At 43.6% G+C, this 22,081-nt stretch overlaps 2 protein-coding genes across 12 annotated transcripts in view; one reads left to right on the top strand and one right to left on the bottom strand.

Annotated features, from left to right (window-relative positions):
* Positions 1-8,575, bottom strand: part of LRRC36 (leucine rich repeat containing 36) — a 58,091-nt gene extending 49,516 nt beyond the window's left edge. For 2 of the 8 annotated variants that reach the window (XR_010152367.1, XM_009431031.4), the window contains exon 1: positions 8,435-8,540. Coding sequence is in view for 4 of the 8 variants with exons in the window: in XM_009431031.4 (XP_009429306.1) it covers positions 8,435-8,504 (70 nt within the window). In the remaining 4 variants the exon portion in view is untranslated. The other 6 variants (XM_009431032.3, XM_009431036.3, XM_009431035.4 and 3 more) reach the window with 5 other exon arrangements.
* Positions 8,575-22,081, top strand: part of KCTD19 (potassium channel tetramerization domain containing 19) — a 37,444-nt gene continuing 23,937 nt past the window's right edge. Inside the window, exons 1-2 of one of the 4 annotated variants that reach the window (XM_523391.6) lie at positions 8,575-8,662; positions 14,562-14,858. In XM_523391.6, the coding sequence (XP_523391.2) occupies positions 8,660-8,662; positions 14,562-14,858 (300 nt within the window). In that variant the 5' untranslated portion in view covers positions 8,575-8,659. Of the gene's footprint in view, positions 8,746-13,510; positions 13,650-14,561; positions 14,859-22,081 lie in introns of those variants that run through there. The other 3 variants (XM_016930045.4, XM_063797255.1, XM_016930044.4) reach the window with 3 other exon arrangements.

Raw genomic sequence — 22,081 nt, 5'->3', positions numbered from 1 at the left:
GCCAGGTGGAACAGAGCCATATTTCTCTTCTTTCAAAAGCAAACAGGAGAAATATTGCTGAATTCTTTTTCTCAGCAAGGAACATCCCTGAGAAAGAGAATGCATCCCTGAAGGGAGGCCTCTAAAATGGCCGCTTTGGGGGCAGATGTCTTTTATGGTCACAGCTGTGGGATGAAATAAGCCCCGGTCTCCCGTAGTGCTCCCAGGCTTATTAGGACGAGGAAATTCCCACCTAATAAATTTTGGTCAGACCAGTTGTCTGCTCTCAAATCCTGTTTCCTGATAAGATGTTATCAATGACAATGCGTGCCTGAAACTTCATTAGCAATTTTAATTTCACCCCGGTCCTGTGGTCCTGTGATCTCGCCCTGCCTCCATTTACCTTGTGATATCTTATTACCTTGTGAAGCATGTGATCTATGTGACCCACCCCCTATTCGTACACTCCCTCCCCTTTTGAAAATCACTAATAAAAACTTGCTGGTTTTATGGCTCAGGGGGCATCACGGAACCTGCTGACATGTGATGTCTCCCCCGGACACCCAGCTTTAAAATTTCTCTCTTTTGTACTCTGTCCCTTTATTTCTCAGGCCGGCCGACACTTAGGGAAAATAGAAAAGAGCCTACGTGAAATATCGGGGGTGAATTTCACCTGATAGTTGTCAGGGGTTTGGGGTGAGGGAGGGATAAACAGATGGTGGGGCACAGGGGATTTTTAGGTTAGTAAAACTGTTATTATAATGGTGGACACGACTGGCCGGGCACGCTGGCTCATGCCTGTAATCCCAGCACTTTGGGAGGTTGGGGCAGGCAGATCACCTGAGGTTGGGAGTTCGAGACCAGCCTGGCCAACATGGTGAAACCCCGTCTCTACTAAAAATACAAAAATCAGCCAGGCATGGTGGCACACGCCTGCAGTCCCAGCTACTTGGGAGGCTGAGGCATGAGAATCACTTGAACCCAGGAGGCGGAGGTTGCTGTGAGCCGAGATCGTGCCACTGCATTCTAGCCTGGGCAACAGAACAAGACTCTGCCTCAAAAAATAAAAAATAATGGTGGACGGCCAGGCGCGGTGGCTCACGCCTGTAATCCCAGCACTTTGGGAAGCCGAGGCGGGCGGATCACGAGGTCAGGAGATCGAGACCATGGTGAAACCTGGTCTCTACTAAAAATACGAAAAATTAGCCGGGCACAGTGGCAGGCACCTGTAGTCCCAGGTACTTGGGAGGCTGAGGCAGGAGAATGGTGTGAATCTGGGAGACAGAGCTTGCAGTGAGCCGAGATCCATGCCACTGCACTCCAGCCTGGGCAACAGAGTGAGACTCCATCTCAAATAAATAAATAAATAAATAAAATAATAATAATGGTGGACACGACATAATTGTCAAAAACCATAGAACTGTACAACACAAAAAGTGAGCTCTAATGTAAACTATGGACTTTAGTTAATAATCGCATCAATATTGGTTCATAAATTGTAATATATCACAATAATGCAAGATATTAAAATTAAGGGAAACGGGGTGGGTGGGGAGAGGTGCAAGGAGGTAAGCGTATATGAGAACTCTCTGTACTTTATGCCCAATTTCTCTGTAAACCTAAAACTGCTCTAAAAAATAAAGTCTATTAATTTTTTTAAAAAAGGAATGAAGTATTAATACATGCTAAAACATGAATGAATAATGAAAATACTATGCTAAGTCAAAGAAGCCAGACAGAAAAGGCTACATATTATATGATTCCAATGATATGAAATACCCAGAAGAGGCAAATCCACAGAGACAGAAAGCAGTTTACTGGTTGCCAGGAGCCAGGGGTAGTGGGAAATGAGGTGTGACTGCCTAATGGGTTGATGAAAATGTTCTGGAACTATATATAGATAGCAATGATGCTTGCACAACATTGTAAATGTACAAAATGACCCTGAATTGTATATTTTTTAAATGGGGCTACGCGTGGTGGCTCATGCCTGTAATTTCAGCACTTTGGGAGGCGGAGGCAGGTGGATCACTTGAAGTCAGGAGTTCAAGACCAGCCTGGCCAACATGGTGAAACCCTGTCTCTACTAAAAACACAAAAATTAGCAGGGTATGGTGGGACGTGCCTGCAGTCCCACCTACTCGGGATGCTGAGGCAGGAGAATCACTTGAACCTGGGATAGAGGTTGCAGTGAGCTGAGGTCGGGCCACTTTCTCTGCAGCCTGGGCAATAGGGCAAGATTCTTATCTCAAAATAAATAAATAAATACTAAAACGGTGAACTTTATAGTATGTGAATTATATCTTTTTAAAATGCACCCATCTCTACAAAAAAAGAAAAAATTAGCTGGGCATGGTGGTGCACACCTGTAGTCCCAGCTACTCAGTAGGCAGAGTCAGGAGGATTGCTTGAGCCCAGGAGGTCGGGACTGCAGTGAGCCATGATCATGCCACTGCACTCCAGCTTGGGCAACAGAATAAGGCCATGTTTTTTTTAAAAAAAAAAAAAAGGAAAGAAAATAAATAAATAAATAAAATGTTCCTGACTTTGAGGGCAGTGTATTGGTAATTCAGTGGTATGTTATGATCTAACACCCTGAGAGTCTGTTAACATGGGACAAAAGCTAAGGACAATTATGGTTTCCATCAATGACCCACAGCATTTCTCATGCCTTTCACTGCAGTCTATTTTGAAGAGCAGACATTTTAACATTTTAAGAAGGAATGTGAATTATTAAAATGATAAACTGCCACAAAGACAAACATTCTTTAATGATTCACATGAATGCATGTCTTAAGAGGTTATGCATTTCGTTTCAGTGTTTATTTATTTATTTATTATTTTTTTTTTGAGACGGAGTCTCGTTCTGTCACCCAGGCTGGAGTGCAATGGCACCATCTTGGCACACTGCAAGCTCTGCCTCCCAGGTTCACGCCATTCTCCTGTCTCAGCCTCCCGAGTAGCTAGGACTACAGGCGCCCACCACCGTGCCCAGCTAATTTTTTTGTATTTTTAGTAGAGACAGGGTTTCATCATGTTAGCCAGGGTGGTCTCGATCTCCTGACCTCGTGATTCACCCTCCTCAGCCTCCCAAAGTGCTGGGATTACAGGCGTAAGCCACTGCGCCTGGCCGTTTCAGTGTTTATAAAGAGTGAAGACAAATCAGAGAACAAATCAAACACTGCACAGCATAGATGCCAAGAATAAAAGAATGATCTTCCAATTTTAATATATGGGTTACATAACCCCAGTGGGCAAAAATTTGCTATTTGAAAATAACAAATCAAGTAGTCTCTCTAATGAAAACCATTTACAGCTCATTTGGAAATTGAATTAACAACCTTTAACAAAGCTTATTTATAATGACAATGAATGTTTCTAATAAATAAAACTTTTTCTTTTTCTTTTTTTTTGAGATGGAGTTTCGCTCTCTTTGCCCAGGCTGGAGTGCAATGGTGTGATCTTGGCTCACTGCAACCTCCGCCTTCAGGGTTCAAGCGATTCTCCTGCCTCAGCCTCCCAAGTAGCTGGGATTACAGGCATGTGCCACCCCGCCCAGCTAATTTTTATATTTTTAGTAGAGATGGGGTTTCACCATGCTGGCCAGGCTGGTCTCAAACTCCCAACCTCAGGTGATCCACCCCCCTCGGCTTCCCAAAGTGCTGGGATTACAGGCGTGAGCCACTACACCTGGCCATAAAACTTTTTTAAAAAGACCTCAGGAGTCAACTTGAAAGATCACCTATTAACTAAAGTTAGGATAAACTGAACATCAATTATGATAAGAACTATAATGGATTAAAACATACATTGAAATATATTGCTATGGTTTGAATGTCCCCTCCAAAACTCATGATGAAATGTATTAATTTATTCAGAGATAGGGCCTTGCTCTGTCAACCAGGCTGGAGGGCAGTAGCACTATCATAGTGCACTGCAGCCTAAAACTCCTGGGATCAGAGGATCCTTCCACTTCAGCCTCCTGAGTAGCTGGGACTACAGGTACACACCACCAACACCCAGTTAATTTTTAAATTTTTTGTAGAGACAGGATCTTGCTGTGTTGCCCAGGCTGGTCTCAAATACCTGGCCTCATCCTCCTCCCTGGCCTTCCAAAGTGTGTAAGCCGCCATGCCCAGCTTTCATGTTGAAACGTAATTGCCAATGTAACAGCACTGCGAGGTGGGGCCTCTAAGAGGTGATTAGGTCAACGGTGGCTTCATGATGTTATCATGGAGTTAGTTATCATGGGAGTTAGCTATCCTAATAAAGGAATTAGTTCAGTCTTCTCTCTCTCTCTCTCTCTCTCTCTCTCTTTCTCTCTCACATCTCACACATGCACCTTCTGCCCTTCCACCATGGAATGACCCTCACCAGATGCTGGCACCATGCTCTTGGACTTCTCAGCCTCCAGAACCATGAGCCAAATCAACTTCTGTTCTTTATAAATTACCTAGTCTATGGTATTCTGTTATGACAAGAGAAAAGGGACTAAGACATTTATTTATTTATTTATTTAGACTGAGTCTCAGTCTTTCGTCCAGGCTGAAGTGCAGTGGTGCGATCTCAGTTCACTGCAACCTCTGCTTCCCAGGCTCAAGTGATTCTCCTGCCTCAGCCTCCTGAGTAGCTGGGATTATAGGCACCTGCCACCATGCCGGGCTAATTTTTTTTGTATTTTTAGTACAGATGAGGTTTCACCATGTTGGACAGACTGGTCTTGAACTTCTGACCTCAGGTGATCCATCCTCCTTGGCCTCCCAAAATGCTGGGATTACAGGCGTGAACGACCATGCCCAGCCCTAAGACATATATTTAAATCGATGAGTTTATAACGATACTGAGAAAGCAAAACAGTCCTCACTGGTCACCTTTGGAGAATGCTAAGAAAATAACTCATCATTCTGAAAGCTGGCATATAAGGTGAAAAAAAATCAAGCTTTTATGCTGCCTTTCCTATACAAACTGTACCTCAGGATAAGCAAACAGTTGATGTGAGGAAATTTCTCTTTATAGAAGTATTACAGTTAATGAAGAAAAATGAAAGAAATAGACAATTACCATTTTGCAATCCCTAATGAATTAACTTAGGTAATCATATTCAGTGGCTGATATCACGAAAAGAAAGAACACTAGGCACCATATACTTCCTAACATAAACATACACCATTACCTATGAAATCGTCTTGTGAAAAAAAAAAAAATCCAACCTGAATCTGATTAAGCCTCATCTAACTACCAATTCATAGGAAGTACAGGGAACACGGGAAAATGTTTAACATCTTAGGAATGCAATGAGCAAAGTTCAGGTTATAGTAAACTCTTTCAAAGCCAGTTTCTTCAAAAACAATTGAAAATGCGAGGGAAAAAAAATGGGGAGCCTACAGATCAAATAAGACTTAAGACATACATCAACCAATTGCAATATATGGACCATATACGGATTCTCATTTTATTTTATTTTTTAGATGGAGACTTGCTCTGCCACCCATGCTGGAGTGCAGTGGCGCGATCTCAGCTCACTACAACCTCCGTCTCCCGGGTTCAAGCGATTCTCCTGCCTCAGCCTCCCAAGTAGTTGGGATTACAGGTGTGAGCCACCATGTCCAGCTAATTTTTGTATTTTTAATAGAGATGGGGTTTCACCATGTTGGCCTGGCTGGTCTTGAACTCCTGGCCTCAAGTGATCCACCCACCTTGGCCTCCCAAAGTGCTGGGATTACAGGCATGAGCCAACGCACCTGGCCATGGATTCTAATTTTAAAAAATTATAGGACAACTGGGGAAATAAGAACACTAGTTAGATATTTCATGATATCAAGAAATTACTGTTCACTTTAGGAGGCTGAGTCACTTGAGGTCAGGAGTTCAAGACTAGCCTGGCTAGCATGGTGAAACCCCGTCTCTACTAAAAATACAAAAAAATTAGCCAGGCATGGTGGCACATGCCTGAAATCCCAGCTACTCAGGAAGCTGAGGCAGGAGAATTGCTTGAACCCCGGAGGCAGAGGTTGCAGTGAGCTGAGATCATGCCACTGCACTCCAGCCTGGGCAACAGAGCCAGACTCCATCTCAAAAACAAAACAAAACCAAAAAAAGAAATTACTGTTAAATTTTTTAGGTTGCATATGTGACTTTTTTTTAAAGTAATCTTAGCTTTTAAAAATACATACTGGCCAGGTGCTGTGGCTTGCGCTTATAATCCCAGCTCTTAGGGAGGCTGAGGTGGGTGGATCACTTGAGGTCAGGAGTTCAAGACCAGCTTGGCCAACATGGCAAAACCCTGTCACTACTGAAAATATAAAACTAGCCGGGCGTGGTGGCGGGTGCCTGTAGTCCCAGCTACTTGGGAGGCTGAGGCAGAAGAATCGCTTGAAATGAGGAGGTGGAGATTACAGTGAGCCGAGATCACGCCACTGCCCTAGAGCCTGGGTGACAGAGCAAAACTCTATCTGAAAAATAATAAAAACAATAAATAAATAAAATACATACTGAAATATTTATGGAGGAAATCATATACTTGTAATTTGCTTCAAAATAGTCAGTGTAGGGGGTTGGAGGTGGGTGGAGGATAGGTGAGGTATACGTGAAAGAAGCTTGGCCATGAATTGATGATAACTGTTGAGGTAGGCTAATAGAATTCATTATTCTGTTATCTCTACTCTTGTATATATTTGAAAATTGCCATAATATAAAATTATAAAATAAGTGATAAATGCTTATATATGTAGAGAATATTTCTGGAAAACTATCCAAGATACTGGTAACAGTAATTGCCTTTAGGAAGGGGAACTAGGCCTATGAGACGGGGATGGGGGAGTCAAGACTTTCTTCTCACTGTACAATTTTTATTTTATTTTATTTATTTATTTTTTCGAGACGGAGTCTCACTCTGTCACCCAGGCTGGAGTGCAGTGGCGCGATCTCGGCTCACTGCAAGCTCCGCCTCCTGGGTTCACGCCATTCTCCTGCCTCAGCCTCCCGAGTAGCTGGGACTACAGGCGCCCGCCACCACGCTCCGCTAAATTTTTTTGTATTTTTAGTAGAGACGGGGTTTCACTGTGTTAGCCAGGATGGTCTCGATCTCCTGACCTCGTGATCCGCCCGCCTCGGCCTCCCAAAGTGCTGGGATTACAGGCGTGAGCCACCGCGCCCGGCCCTCACTGTACAATTATTATATTACCCACAGAATAAATTAATTGAATTATTTTAACAGTCAAAATGAGTAAATATTACATATTTCCCCCCTCTACCAAATTAATCATTAGACTACCAACATGCTCTAATATATCCTTCCTGTTCTGTTCTTGACTGCACATCATACGCTTCAGCTACCATCTATTTCTGCAGTCTCTTTTACAGCTAAAATTTTCAGCAAAAGTTCTTACTTTCACTGTCTCTTCCCCTCAAATATCATTTCCCTTTTTCATCCCACTCCAATCTGGTTTCCCTCCTCCCCACCCTCCCAAAACTCCCTCTGTCAAGGTCACCAGTAAGTTCCATGTTGCTAAATCTAACAGACACTCTGCATTTAAGTTGCTCAGCCTGTCAATAGCATTTGGCACAGTTGGCCATTGCTCGCTCGATACACTACCCCTTCTCAAATTCCAAGATACCACATTCTTCCTCTATACAACCTCTAAACACTGAAATATTCCAAGGTTGAGTCTTAAGCTTTCTTTCACTTCTCCATCGACATTCTCTCCTTAGCTGAGTTCATCCACTCCCGTAGCTTTAAATACCACCTATTGCTAATGTCTCCAAAATTTTCATCTCTAACCCTGACCTCTCCTCTGAGGTCCAGACCCATATATCCAACTGCCTACTAGGTACCTTACACTTGGATGTCTAATAGGCATTTTATTATTTATTTATTTTATTTATTTATTTTTTTTGAGATGGAGTCTCGCTCTGTCGCCCAGGCTGCAGTGCAGTGGTGCGATCTCGGCTAACTGCAACCTCCGCCTCCCGGGTTCAAGCGATTCTCCTGCCTCAGCCTCCCGAGTAGCTGGGATTATAGACTTGAACCACCACGCCCGGCTAATTTTTGTATTTTAGTAGAGACGGGGTTTCACCATGTTGGCCACGCTCAGGTGATCCACCCGCCTCCGCCTCCCAAAGTGCTGGGATTACAGCGGTCAGCCACCGCCCCCAGCAGTTCTGTCACCTGCTGCAGGGTCCCCTGTTAACCTTGTTTCTCCTTCCCTACTTCACACTCCCCTCTTCTCTCCCAATTCCTCGGGCTCTGCCCCACACCCTCCCGTTACTTCAGTTCCTCCACCTCCACCTCCCTCTAACCTTCTGCCTCAAGTTATCCCCCCGCCCCCCAGCCTCAGGTACCGCTTCTCTGTGGTTCCCTCGCCTCTATCTCAGGTTCCCCGCCTTCCACTTCAGTTTTCTTTCCACAGCTTCTGACCCTACGTTCCCGGTCCACACCCTCCCGGCCAGACCCTACCCGGCTGCTCCAGCGTCAGCGCCCCCAGGCGGCGGATGCCTTCCTCGTCCAGCTCCCATTGCTCCGCCATCCCCGCCCGCCGCTCACCTGCCGCCGCCCGCGAGACCACCCGGCGCACGCCAGGCCCCGCCCACTGCCCCGCCCCCCGCGCGCGCGCCGCCGCGACCCCGGGAGCCGTTATTGGCCGGGTCACAAGCCCGCCCGCCCGCTGCTGGAGCCGCGACCATGGTACGGAGCCCGCTCTGGCGGGGGCGCCAAAAGCACCAAAGCGGCGAATGGGGGCCGCTGTGGCCAAGGATTGGGGCTAAGTGGTTCGAGACCTGGCTCTGGGGCATGGGAGAGAGCGAGGGGCCCCCAGCCGGGAAGGATTTGGGGGGCTGGCTCTGAGGAGTTAGAATAACGCTCTGTCTTGAGGGATGAAGTGTTCTGGCTCTGAGGATGTGGGGGACTCCGGTTCTAAGGGCTGGGCGTGTGCCCCTTTGACGGGGTGGTCTTCATATCTCAGCGCTGGGGGATGCTGACTTTGGGGCAAGGCGAGGGTGTGTGTGAAGGGGAGATCCAAATCTGAAGGATTGGAGCGTGGGGACAGAACTCTAAGGCATGATGGGGAGCTCCAGATCTGAAAGGTTGGGAATCCTGGCTCTGAGGAGTTGGGGTCCTGTCTTTAGAGCATGAGGAAGTTCTAGCTCTAGAAATTGACTTGGACGGGCTGGGCGCGGTGTCTCACGCCTGTAATCCCAGCACTTTGGGAGCCCGAGGTGGGCGGATCACCTGAAGTCAAGAGTTCAAGACCAGACTGGCCAACATGGTGAAACCCCATCTCTACTAAAAATACAAAAATTAGCCGGGTGTGGTGGCACGGCCTGTAGTCCCAGCTACTCGGGAGGCTGAGGCAGGAGAATCGCTTGAACCCGGGAGGTGGAGGTTGCAGTGAACCGAGATTGCACCACTGCACTCCAGCCTGGGCGACCTGAGTGACAGAGCCAGACCTTGTCTCAAAAAAAAAAAAAAAAAAAAAAAAAAGGTAAGAAATTTACTTGGACGGAGCTTCTTCGGGGGAGAAGGATCAGCGTGGGAAAGAGAGAAGCTCTTTGTAATGGGGTGGGGATGACTGCTTTAGGGCTACCCCGTTTCCTGAAGTCAGTCCGGCAAGAAGCCTTTTGTCTTTCAAGCACCACAGGTTCCCCTAAGCTTGCCTGTGACTGAGGGCTGTCGCCAGGCTGCGATAGCTCTGCACTAACCAGCCCCTGAGTAGTCTTTGGGAAAGAACAGCCGCATCCCTAACCCCTACCCTCACTCCAGCAGGCACTTAAGAGCCCACCTGTGGATGGAACATGTATGTAAGAAGGAGCCAGGACCCTCTTGTCACACCCTATCCTTAAAAAGATAAGAGGATGGGCTGGGCGTGGTGGCTCACGCCTGTAATCCCAGCACTTTGGGAGGCCGAGGCATGTGGATCACGAGGTCAGGAGATCGAGACCATCCTGGCTAACACAGTGAAACCCCATCTCTACTAAAAATACAAAAATACAATACAATACAATACAATACAATACAATACAATACAATACAATACAATACAATACAATACAATAAAGCCGGGCGTGGTGGCGGGCGCCTGTAGTCCCAGCTACTTGAGGAGGCTGGAGGCTGAGGCAGGAGAATGGCGTAAACCCGGGAGGTGGAGCTTGCAGTGAGCCAAAATCGTGCCACTGCACTCCAGCCTGGGCTAGAGAGCGAGACTCCGTCTCAAAAAAAAAAAAAAAAAAAAAAAGAAAGAAAGAAAAGAGGAACTGAGACCAGAACTGGGGCTCACCTTCGAGAAGTAGGTTTTCTTTGGCATCCAACATCTGCACACTCTGAGCACCCCCATTGAGCTCTCAGCCACCTTTAAGGAGAACAGAAAGCAGAATCAAGGGTCCTTCCTTGCATATTTATGCTTTCTGGTCTATGTGAGACCCTTAGTCACTCCATTTGTTACATTCAGCCTTTGCCTGAACATGAACTTGTAGAAAGGCTTTTAGAAGGGCTGGGACTTAGAATCCTAGGTTAGCTCATTAGATTGACTTTTCTGGCTCTGCTTCTGTCAGTTATGCAATCATTTCACAATTTGTCATATTTCTCTTATTACCCCCTTTAACTCTTCTAGTCTCAAATGTGGCATATATAATTGCTCTTCTTTATGTCTGAATATTGCTGTGGGAGAGATGGACCCCATCCCATTCTTTCTTGCATGCATTTATTTTCCTTCCTCAGCTGTCAGAATGGGAAATGCAGGTTCTTTCTGGAGCAGGGAGCTTTTCCTTTCTTAAGTAATCACCTCTTACTTTAACACTCTTTTTCCCCCACGAACGTCTTAATGCAATTTTATAAACATTCAGAAAGATTGAAAGAATTGTACAGTGAGCACCATATATCCACCACCTGCATTCTACAATCAACATTTTGCTCGTATTTGTTTTATCACATGTCCATCTAGCAATCCTATCTGTCCATCAATCTGTCTTTTTTAAATTCATCTCAAAATAAATTGCAGATATCAGTACATTGCAGTCCAATCACTTCAGCCTGCATAATTTTTAATTAGAATTGATATTGTTTTATGGTTCTTTTTAGGTAAAATTCTATATACTATTTACTACCCTTTAAAAATGTTTTTACAAGGGTAGTGCCCTTTATTTTAAAATTTGATATGGATGGTTTGTATGTTTGATGGCTCTCTACTTTTCCATCGTATTGATAAACTAGGTCATCTTGAAACAAAGAAGACAATTCACTTATAAATAGATGACCTTAAACTTTTTTTTCAACAACCTCTTGTCCAACAGATGTACAGATGACCTTAAACTTTTTTTTTCAACAACCTCTTGTCCAACAGATATACAGATGACCTTAAACTTTTAACAATGAGCTGAGGAAGGTTAGTGATCTTTGCTGCCTTTGTATATATGAAAAGGTATCTATAGCATTCATCCTCCAGTAATGTAATGTCTCTGCAGGTAAGATCCCAAGAGAGTTCTGCATGCGCTCCATGGAATGGACAGTACCTCATCTTTTTTTTTTTTTATAGATCTGTTGAGATATAATTCACATACCATACAATTCACACATTTTAATGTGTACAATTCAGTGAGTTTTAGTATGTTCAGAGTTGTGCAACTATCATCACAATCAATTTTAGAACATTTTCACCATCCCCAAAAGAAATCCCATACTCATTAGTAGTCACACCCCATCTCCCCATAGCCTCTCCAGCCCTAGGCAACCACTAATCTATTTTCTATCTCTAGAAATTTGCCTTGTCCACACATTGCATGTGGATGGAATCATATGTGATTTTTTGTTTGGCTTCTTTCCCTTGGCATAATGTTTTGAATTTCATCCATGTTGTTATCATGTATCAGTACTTCATTCCTTTTTATTTTTTATTTTTTTAGAGACGTGCCTCACTCTGACGCCCAGGCTGGAGTGCAATGGCACGATCACAGCTCACTGCAGCCTCAAACTCCTGGGCTCAAGTGAATCTCCTGCCTCAGCCTACCAAAGTGCTGGGATTACAAGCACAAGCCACCATGTTCATCCCATTCCTTCGTATTGACAAACAATATTCCATTGTGTGGATATACTACATTTTGTTTACTCATCTGTCAGTTGATGGACATTAGGTTTATTCCAACCTTTTGGCTATTATGTTCTATGAACATTAGTCTAGAAATTTTGGTGTGGACATATGTCTTTATTTGTCTTAAGTGTACACCTAGGAGTGGAATTGCTGGCTCATAGTAGAATAACTCCATGCTTTACATTTTCAGGACCCACCAAACTGTTTTCCAAAGTGCCTGCACCATTTTACACCTCCACCAGCAGTCCATGGGGGTTCTGGTTTCTTTGTCGACACTTGTTATTACCTATTGTTTTCATTGTAGCCATACTAATGGGTGTGAAGTAGTATTCTGTTGTGGGTTTTGATTTGCATTTCTCTGATGACTAAGGATGTTGAGCATCTTTTTTCGTTCTATTGGTCATTTGTATATATTCTTTGGAGAGATGTCTATTTAGATGCTTTGCCAATTTTTAAATTTGGTTGTCTTTTTGTTATTGAGTTTAAGAGTTCTTTATATATTCTAAAAACAAGTTCTTTATCAGACAAATGATTTGCAAATATTTTGTTCCATTCTGTGAGTTATCTTTTCACCTTCTTGATGGTGCCCTCTAAAGCACAAAGGTTTTTAAATTTTGATTAAGTTCCATTTATCTATTTTTTTGGTCACTTTTGCTTTTAGTGTCACATCTAAGAAAGTTTTGCCTACTCCAAAGTCATGAAGATTTTCTATTTTCTTCTAAAGATTTTATGGTTTTAGGCTGGGTGCAGTGGCTCACGCCTGTAATCCCAGCACTTTGGGAGGCCGAAGTGGGTGGATCACGAGGTCAGGAGATCGAGACCATGCTGGCTAACACAGTAAAACCCCATCTCTACTAAAAATACAAAAAATTAGCCGGGCGTGTTGGCGGGTGCCTGTAGTCCCAGCTACTCAGGAGGCTGAGGCAGGAGAATGGAGTGAACCCGGGAGGTGGAGTTTGCAGTGAGCCGAGATCGTTACCACTACACTCCAGGCTGGGTGATACAGCGAGACTCCGTCTCAAAAAAAAAAAAAAAAAGATTTTATAGTTTTAGGTCTGTGTTTCACTTGCAGCTAATTTTTGTGTATGGGTTGAGGTAGGGGTCCAGGTCTGTGTTTCACTTGCAGCTAATTTTTGTGTATGGGTTGAGGTAGGGGTCCAACTTTATTATTATTGTTATTATTATCTTTTATGCATATGGATGGACAGTTGTCCCAGCACCATTTTTAATAAGGACTATTCTTTGTCCATTGAATCATCTTGGATTGCTTATCAAAATTCAATTGATCATAAATGTAGGGGTTTTATTCTGTACTCTCAATTCTATTCCACTTATCTTTATATTTATCCTTATGCCGGTAGCACACTGTCTTGATCTAGCTTTGAAATAAGTTTTAAAAGTGTGGGATGTGAGGGTGATCTGGCTGTGACATCTGTCACTCCATTGATTGCCAGGGTTGATTTGGCTGATCTGGCTGGCTAGGCGGGTGTCCCCTTCTTCCCTCAACGCTCCACGTGCGTCCCTCCTGAAGCTGCGTGCTCAGTCAAAGAGGACGACCATCCCCAATAAAGGAGGACCAGTCTTCAGTCAAGGGTATACAAGTATCTTCTCTTCCTAGCTAGAACCTCCAAACAAGTTCTTAAGATCCGTTGTAGGAGAACGTAGGGTAGTCAAGCTTCCAAGACTTCAGACACATCCTAATGAGGCGCTGCATGTGGCAGTCTGCCTTTAAAAAAAAAAAGTGGGAAATGTGACTTCTTAAACGTTCTCCTTTTTTCAAGACTGTTTTAGCTATTCTGGATCCCTTGTATTTTCATATGAATTTTAGCATCAGTTTTTCAATTTTTGCAAAAAGTCAGGATTTTCACAGAGATTGTGTTGAATTTGTAAATCAATTGGGAGACTATTGCCATCTTAACGATATTAAATCTTCCAATCCATGAGCATGAGATATTTTTCATTTATTTAGGTCTTTTAAATTTTCAACAATGTTTTGAAGTTTCCAGTGCACATGTATTTCATTCTTTTGTTAAATTTATTCCTAAGTATGTTATTTTTGATGCTATTGTAAATGGAATTGAATTGTTTTCTTAATTTCACTTTCAGATTGTTCATTGCTAAAGTATAAAAATACAACATTTTTAAATATTGCTCTGCATCTTTCAACCTTGTTGGGCTCATTTTTTTGTTTGTTTTTCTTTTTTGAGACAGGATCTTGCTCTGTTAGGCCAGAGTACAGTGTTAAAATCATAGCTCACTGCAACCTCAAACTCCTGGTCTCAAGCCACCTTCCCACCTCAGGCTCCCAAAGTGCTTGGATTACAGGTGTGAACCACCATGCCTGGCCTGGACTTATTTCTAATAGTCTTCTGGTGAATTCCTTAGGATTTTTTATATACAAGATCATGTCATCAGCAAACAGAGATAGTTTATTTCTACCTTTTCAGTCTGGATGCCTTTTTATTTCTTTTTCTTGCGTAGATCTCTTTTTCATTCCCCCTTTAGGAGGAGTCTGGCATGGCTCATGAATCAGCAGAGGACTTGTTTCATTTCAACGTAGGGGGCTGGCATTTCTCAGTTCCCAGAAGCAAACTCTCTCAGTTTCCAGACTCCCTGCTGTGGAAAGAGGCTTCAGCCTTGACCTCTTCAGAAAGCCAGAGGCTATTTATCGACAGAGATGGTTCCACATTTAGGCACGTGCACTATTACCTCTACACCTCCAAACTCTCCTTCTCCAGTTGTGCAGAACTGAACTTGCTGTATGAGCAAGCATTGGGTTTGCAGCTGATGCCTTTGCTGCAGGTAAGATGCTCTTGTTTTCTGGGAGTGGTGGATCAGTAACATGGCTTTACATCACTAAATATTGTTTCCTGTTATATATTGGTTGCTGAGATGACCCTCTTAATGGGCAAATGTAATAAGTGTGTTAAAGTAATAAATAATTTCCTCATTAGTATAGGGGTGAGTAAAAAGGAAAAAAAAGTAATAAACAATACACTGAAATTACCTGCTTTTGTTTTTTCGAGACAGGGTGTCTGCTGCAATCACAGCTCACTGCAACCTCCACCTCCCAAGCCCAAAGGATCTTCCCACCTCCCACCTCAGTACCTCTGAGTAGCTGGGAACACAGGTGCATGCCACCATGCCTGGCCAATCCTTTCCATGTTGCCCAGATTGGACTTGAACTCCTGGGCTCAAGTTGTCCTCTCTAATTGGCCTCCCTAAGTGCTCCCTCAGCCTCCCTAAGAGCTGGGATTACCGGCATGAGCCACCACACCCCGCCTATATGTTCTTAATAAATGATTTCATCCCAACTGTGCTTTAGTTAGACTAGCAGCCACCATGGACCCAGAATGGGATTTACTATCCACTGAGAGGGTGCCCCTGGCTCTTGAAAATCCTATATGAAGCTACTTCTTGTTTTTTGTTTTTTGAATCTTAAAAGGAGAACACTTTAGATATTTTAGGATTTGCTATGTACATCATGTCTGAGATTTAAAATCTAAAAGATTTATCAAGAATATCACCTGTCATTGTTCTGTTAGGTACACAACATGCATTTACACCAAAGCAAAAAGTTCTAATCTTGGGCCAAATGTCAAGAGAGAGAGAAAAAAAACAAGTTCTGCAGAATCTTTCCTTTACCATCACTTCTTTGTCTTCCAAGAAACTTTATTATTATTATTATTATAAGAGCTTTAAATACCTTTACTTATAAACCATTAAAGTACTGCCAAAAACATTACCTTTCTTTCCTAATTTTTCTCCAAGCCACAGAAATCATTTCTGTGGCTGATCTTAAGTAGTTTATTCAGTAGTTTTTGAACAATTCTTTTTAACCTGGAAGAATTAAATATTACAACTGGGAAGGACCATTGAACATCCTCCGTATTAATCCTACCATCTGTACAAGGTGTTTATTCCGTCTCTATCAGCACTAACCCAACAAGCTGCAGTGTAGCTCAGTGTACCACCAACTGTGCCTCAACACTTTTTAGAAGAAAATTGAGATAGATCATGCGTATCTGGGCCATAGAGGAATGAGAACATTTCATAGTGCATGTTTTCATGGATGCTTACTAAATAATTCAGTGTTTTCTCTTAAAAGTCATTCTATATTTGGAAATCAGAAATTTTCTTTTTTTTTTTTTTCTTTGAGATGGGATTTCGCTCTTGTTACCCAGGCTGGAGTGCAATGGCGCCATCTCGGCTCACTGCAACCTCTGCCTCCCAGGTTCAAGTGATTCTCCTGCCTCAGCCTCCTGAGTAGCTGAGATTACAAGCACCCGCCACCACTCCTGGCTAATTTTTGTATTTTTAGTAGAGATGGGGTTTCACTATATTGGCCAGGCTGGTCTCGAACTCCTGACCCCAGGTGATCCACCCGCCTCAGCCTCCCAAACTGCTGGAATTATAGGCGTGAGCCACCGCACCTGGCCTAAAAATTCTTAATATACTACCAGGCAAGTTGTTGTATTTTTTTTTCTTTTTCAAGCTACCTTCTTGAATTTAATTTTTTTTTCAACTGCCCCAGGAATGGAGTACTAGAATTGTTTACAAGTGGTTTCAAAACCACTTAAATGGCCTGTCATGACAGGATTGCTGATGACTCTACACCAAGGCATCATTTTGAGGTAGAAGGGAGGGAGTAACTTGCTTGTTGCAGAAAATCAGAGATCAAGGCAATTTTTAAAGAACATGTTAAAGAATACAAGCCTATTCTACAGTGTATTAAGCCCTTTAAACCCTTTGCTGTCCTCACTTCCCAAATTGAAACAAAATATATCAAGGAAGCAGCTTTTTTTTTTTTTTTTTTTTTTTGAGATAGAGTCTTGCTCTGTCCCAGGCTGGAGTGCAGTGGCGCTATCTCGGCTCACTGCAACCTCCACCTCCTGAGTTCAAGCAATTCTCCTTCCTCAGCCTCCAAGTAGTGGGATTACAGGCTTGCGCCACCATGCCTGGCTAATTTTTGTGTTTTTAGTAGAGACAGGGTTTCACCATGTTGGCCAGGCTAGTCTTGAACTCCTGAGCTCAAGCGATCCTCCCGCCTTGGCCTCCCAAAGTGCTGGGATTACAGGCATGAGCCACCGCGCCCAGCCACAAGCAGCTTCTAAATGGGAGGCTGCTCCTCAGAAGCCAATGGGTTGGTCCAATTCCAAAGTTCCACGTTGTGTGAGGAGTAGAAGTATTTGAAGAATCATGTGGATCTGCCTCCCTAAAAAAAGACTGTAAAACAAGTGCTTACACTTTGAAAATGGTGTTGTCAAAGAAATAAATATTTGAGTTGGCCCAAGTGAAATGGTGTTTATTTCTTGAAGCAGAGTGTAAATACAGCTGGGAACCAACAGTCACCTTAAGCTAATCAACAGCTTCACACATTTCCACCACTTTCCCACTGCTAAGGTCTATCAGATACTCAGATTTTTTTACTAAATGAGCAAACACTTTGCTTGGAGAAATTGGAGTTTGCCAATTCTTAGTCTTTAGACTCTACTCAGGCAGCCCAACTTAATGCATTCACCCAGTATTTATGAAGAGCATTCTGGGTTCCAGGCATTATTCCTGTGGGCTTTGGGGAAAACATAGGATGATCCAATAAAAATATAATGTGAGCGACGTATGTGAGCCACTTATGTAATTTTATACTTTCTATAGCCACATCTAAAACAGTAAAAAGAAACAAATGACATCAATTTAATAATATATTATTATACTCAAAATATTAACTATATATTCAAAGTATTATTCAATATATTCAGAATGTTATTTCAACATGTAATCAATATTTAGAAATTGAGAAATTTTACATTCTTTGTACTGTGTTCAAAATCTGTTGTTTTATACTTACAGCACATCTCAGATTCAGACTGTCACATTTCTTTCTTTTTTTTTTTTCTTTTGGAGACAGAGTCTCACTCTGTCGCCCAGGTGAGAGTGCAGTGGCGCTATCTCGGCTCATGGCAACCTCCATTTTCTGGTTCAAGAGCTTCTCATGCCTCAGCCTCCCAAGTAGCTAGGATTACAGGTGTGCAGCACCACGCCCAGCTAATTTTTATATTTTTAGTGGAGATGGGGTTTTGTTATGTTGGCCAGGCTTGTCTCAAACTCCTGGCCTCAAGCAATCTGCCCCTCAGCCTCCCAAATTGCTGGGATTACAGATGTGAGCCACTGTGCTGGGTCTCAGACTGTCACATTTCAAGTAGTCAATAACCATACGTGGCTAGTGGCTACCATATTGGGCAGCATATATCTAAACTGCTCTAAACTGTTAGTACTCCTCACCATAGAGTCCTTCAGATTCAGCCCCTAACAATAAAAATGTGACTTTGCCTCCTGCTAACTAAGGTTCCCATGCACTCAACAAATGCATATTCTACTCAGAATTATCTGTGACATAGTAGGCTTTGATGGAAAGCCATGTAGAATGACCAACAAGCAGCACAAGATGGGAAGCTTCTGGAGTACAGGCACCCAGGCTCACGCTGCTGCTCTGCTCTCCACCCCTCCCCATTCCCCAAATCCCCCAACTCCACCTGCCCACCCAACCCCCACCTCTAGCCTGTAGTTGTGGCCTCCAAAGGATACACTTGATGCTTATTAGTGTCTTATTGTGTATTAAGCACCAAACTTACACCAAGTTCTGGAGATACAGGAGTGAACCCTATAGCTATACAATGTCAGGTAGAGATAAATGCTATGAAGACAATTAAAACAGTGCTTCCTGTGTAATAATGAAGGAGGAGGGCATTTCTGTATTCCAGGACTTCTTGGAATTTCAGATTATGTTTATATTATTTTCTTTTTTTTTTGTAGTTTTTGTTTATTCAATCAGTCTTTTAAACAAAAGTATATTGCTACATTTTCCCCAGTATATCATTGTTTTACTGTCCTTCTAGTACTAGAATTTAGTTGAAAGAATAAAACATTTACATCGAATCTGCTTGTCTTTTAATATTCAGATGGATAGTATGTGGCAAGAAGGGTAAGGGGGATAGCAAGTGACTGGAGCCAGGGAAGTGACTTCTGTATTGAGTGATCAGAGGCTGGGCATGGTGTCTCACACCTGCAATCACAACACTTTGGGAGGTCAAGGCAGGAGGATTCTTGAGCCCAGGACAAGACCAGCCTGGGCAACATGGCAAAAGCTGTCTCTACAAAAAAATTTTTTTAATTAGCCAGACATGATGGTGCATGCCTGTGGTCCCAGCTACTCAGGAGACTGAGGTGGGAGGATTGCTTGAGCCCAGGAGTTTGAGGCCACAGTGAGCCATATTTGCACCACTGCACTTCGGCCAGGTGACAGAGCTAGACCTTGTCAATAAATACTTAAATAAATAAGAAAACAGTGATCAAACAGGCCTAATTGACAAGGCAACATTTGAGCAGAAATCTGAATGAAAAAGTGGCAAAGGGGTAAGGCATGCAGGTATCTGGGGAAAGAACTTACAGACATTAGTAATAGTTAGGCCAGACGCGGTGGCTCACACCTATAATCCCAGCACTTTGGGAGTCCGAGGTGGGTGGATCACTTGAGGTCAGGGTTGGAGACCAGCCTGGCCAACATAGAGAAACCCCATCTCTGCTAAAAAACAAAAAATTTAGCCAGGCACGGTGGCTCACACCTGTAATCCCAGCACTTTGGGAGGCCGAGGCAGGCGATCACGAGGTCAGGAGTTTGAGACCAGCCTGGACAACATGGTGAAATCCCATCTCAACTAAAAATATAAAAATTAGCCGGGCATGGTGTCGTGCGCCTATAATCCCAGCTACTTGGGAGGCTGAGGCAGAAGAATTGCTTGAACCCGGGAGGCGGAGGTTACAGTGAGCAGAGATTGTGCCACTGCGCTCCAGCCTGGGCAACAGAGTGAGACTCTGTCTCAAAAAAACAAACAAACAAAAAAACACAAAAATTAGCTGGGCATGGTGGCTCATGCCTGTAATCCTAGCTGCTCTGGAGGCTGAGGCAGGAGTGTCGCTTGAATCCAGGATGTGGAGGTTTCAGGGAGCTGAGATTGAGCCACGGCACTCCAGCCTGGGCAACAGAGTGAGACTATCTCAAAAAAAAAAAAAAAAGGAATAGTTAAACGCTAATACCCTGAGGTTATAGTGGCTCCTTGGCCCACTTGGAGGCCATTGTAAATTACAGTGAGAGGTAGGGAGATGTCAAAGGTTGACAATGAGATCAGAGGAATCCAGATCTTGCAGAACCTTGAAAGCCATGGTGAAGACACAGGATTTATTCTAAATGTTATAGGTAGCTCTTGGAGGCTGAGGCAGGAGGATTGCTTGAAGCCAGAAGTTCGAGACCAGCCTAGGCAACAAAGTGAGACTCCAACTCTACAAAAAATTAAAAAAGAAATTTAGCTAGGCATGATGGCTCATGCCTATAGTCCCAACTACTTGGGAGGCTAAGGCAGGAGGATCGCCTGAGCCAGGGAGGTCAAGGCTGCAATGAACTGTGTTTGCACCACTGTGTTCCAGCCTGGGTGACAAAGCAAGACCCTTCCTCTCTCTCTCTCTCTCTCTCTCTCTCTCTCTCTCTCTCTCTCTATATATATATAATGCTAAGTGAAAAAAACCATCATGTCAGCTAAGTGAAAGAAACAGTCTTATTGTATGATTATATGTATAGAAGATAGACACAGCTGGGTGCGGTGGCTCATGCCTATAATCCCAGCACTTTGGGAGGCCGAGGTGGGTGGATCCCTTGAGCTTAGGAGTTCAAGACCAGCCTGGGCAACATGACAAAGCCCCATCTCTATAACAAACAAACAAACAAATAAATAAAATGGCACCATATATTGTATGATTCTATTTATCTAAAATGTGCAGAACAGGCAAATTTATAGAGACAGAAGATAGATAAGTGGCTTCCTAGGGCTGGGGCTCAGGGTAGGAAGGATGGGTGAGTGAGAATGGAGAATGAGCAGTGACTGTTATTGGGTACAGGGTTTCTTTTAGGGGTATTGAAGTATATTGTGGTGATGGTTGCTTGATTCTGTTAATAGATTAAAAGCCACTGAATTGCATGCTTTAAATGGGTAAGTTTTATAGTATGTGAAATATATCTCAGGAAAAGAAAGAAAGAAAGGAAGGAAGGGAAGGGAAGAGAGGGGGAAGGAGGGAGGGAGGGAGAGAGAGAAGAAAGGAAGGAAGGGAAGAAGGAAGGAAGAAAGAAGGGGAGGAGGGAGGGAGGGAGAGAGGGGCTGGGCACGGTGGCTCACACCTGTAATCTCAACACTTTGGGATGCTGAGGTGGGAAGATCACCTGAGGCCAGGAGTTGGATACCAGCCTGGGCAACATAATGAGACATCATCTCTACAAAAAATTTAAAAATTATCCAGGCATGGTAGCATGTGCCTGTAGTCTCAGCTACTCAGAAGGCTGAAGCCAGAGGATCATATGAGCCCAGGAGTTCAAGGCTGTAGTGAGCCTAGATTTCACCACTGCATCCCAGCCTGGGTGACACAGCAAGATCTTCTCTTTAAAAAAAAAAAAAAGGCCGGGTTCAGTGGCTCATGCCTGTAATCCCAGCACTTTGGGAGGCTGAGGCGGCCAGCCTGACCAACATGGTGAAACCCCATCTCTACTAAAAATACAAAATTAGCTGAGCATGGTGGCATGCGCCTGTAATCCCAGCTACTCAGGAGGCTAAGGCAGGAGAATTGCTTGAACCCGGGAGGCGGAGGTTGCAGTGAGTCAAGATCATGCCACTGCACTCCAGCCTGGGCAGCAGAGCAAGACTCTATCCCCAAATAAAAAGAAAGATCATTGGCTGCTGGCTTAACCTTAGATCAAGAATCTGCAAACTACAGCCCATGGACGAAATTCAGCCACTACCTTTTTTGGAAAGCCCATGAGCTAAGAATGGGTTTTACATTTTTAGATGGTTGAAAAAAAATCAAAAATATTTTGTGCTATGTAAAAATCATATGAAATACAAATTTCAGGCCAGGCGTGGTGGCTCACGCCTGTAATCCTAACACTTTGGGAGGCCAAGGCGGGCAGATCACCTGAGGTCAGG

This window comes from Pan troglodytes, chromosome 18 (genome assembly GCF_028858775.2).
Source record: "Pan troglodytes isolate AG18354 chromosome 18, NHGRI_mPanTro3-v2.0_pri, whole genome shotgun sequence".
Classification (NCBI taxonomy): Eukaryota; Metazoa; Chordata; class Mammalia; order Primates; family Hominidae; genus Pan; species Pan troglodytes.
This window is presented reverse-complemented; position numbering and strand designations above follow the sequence as displayed.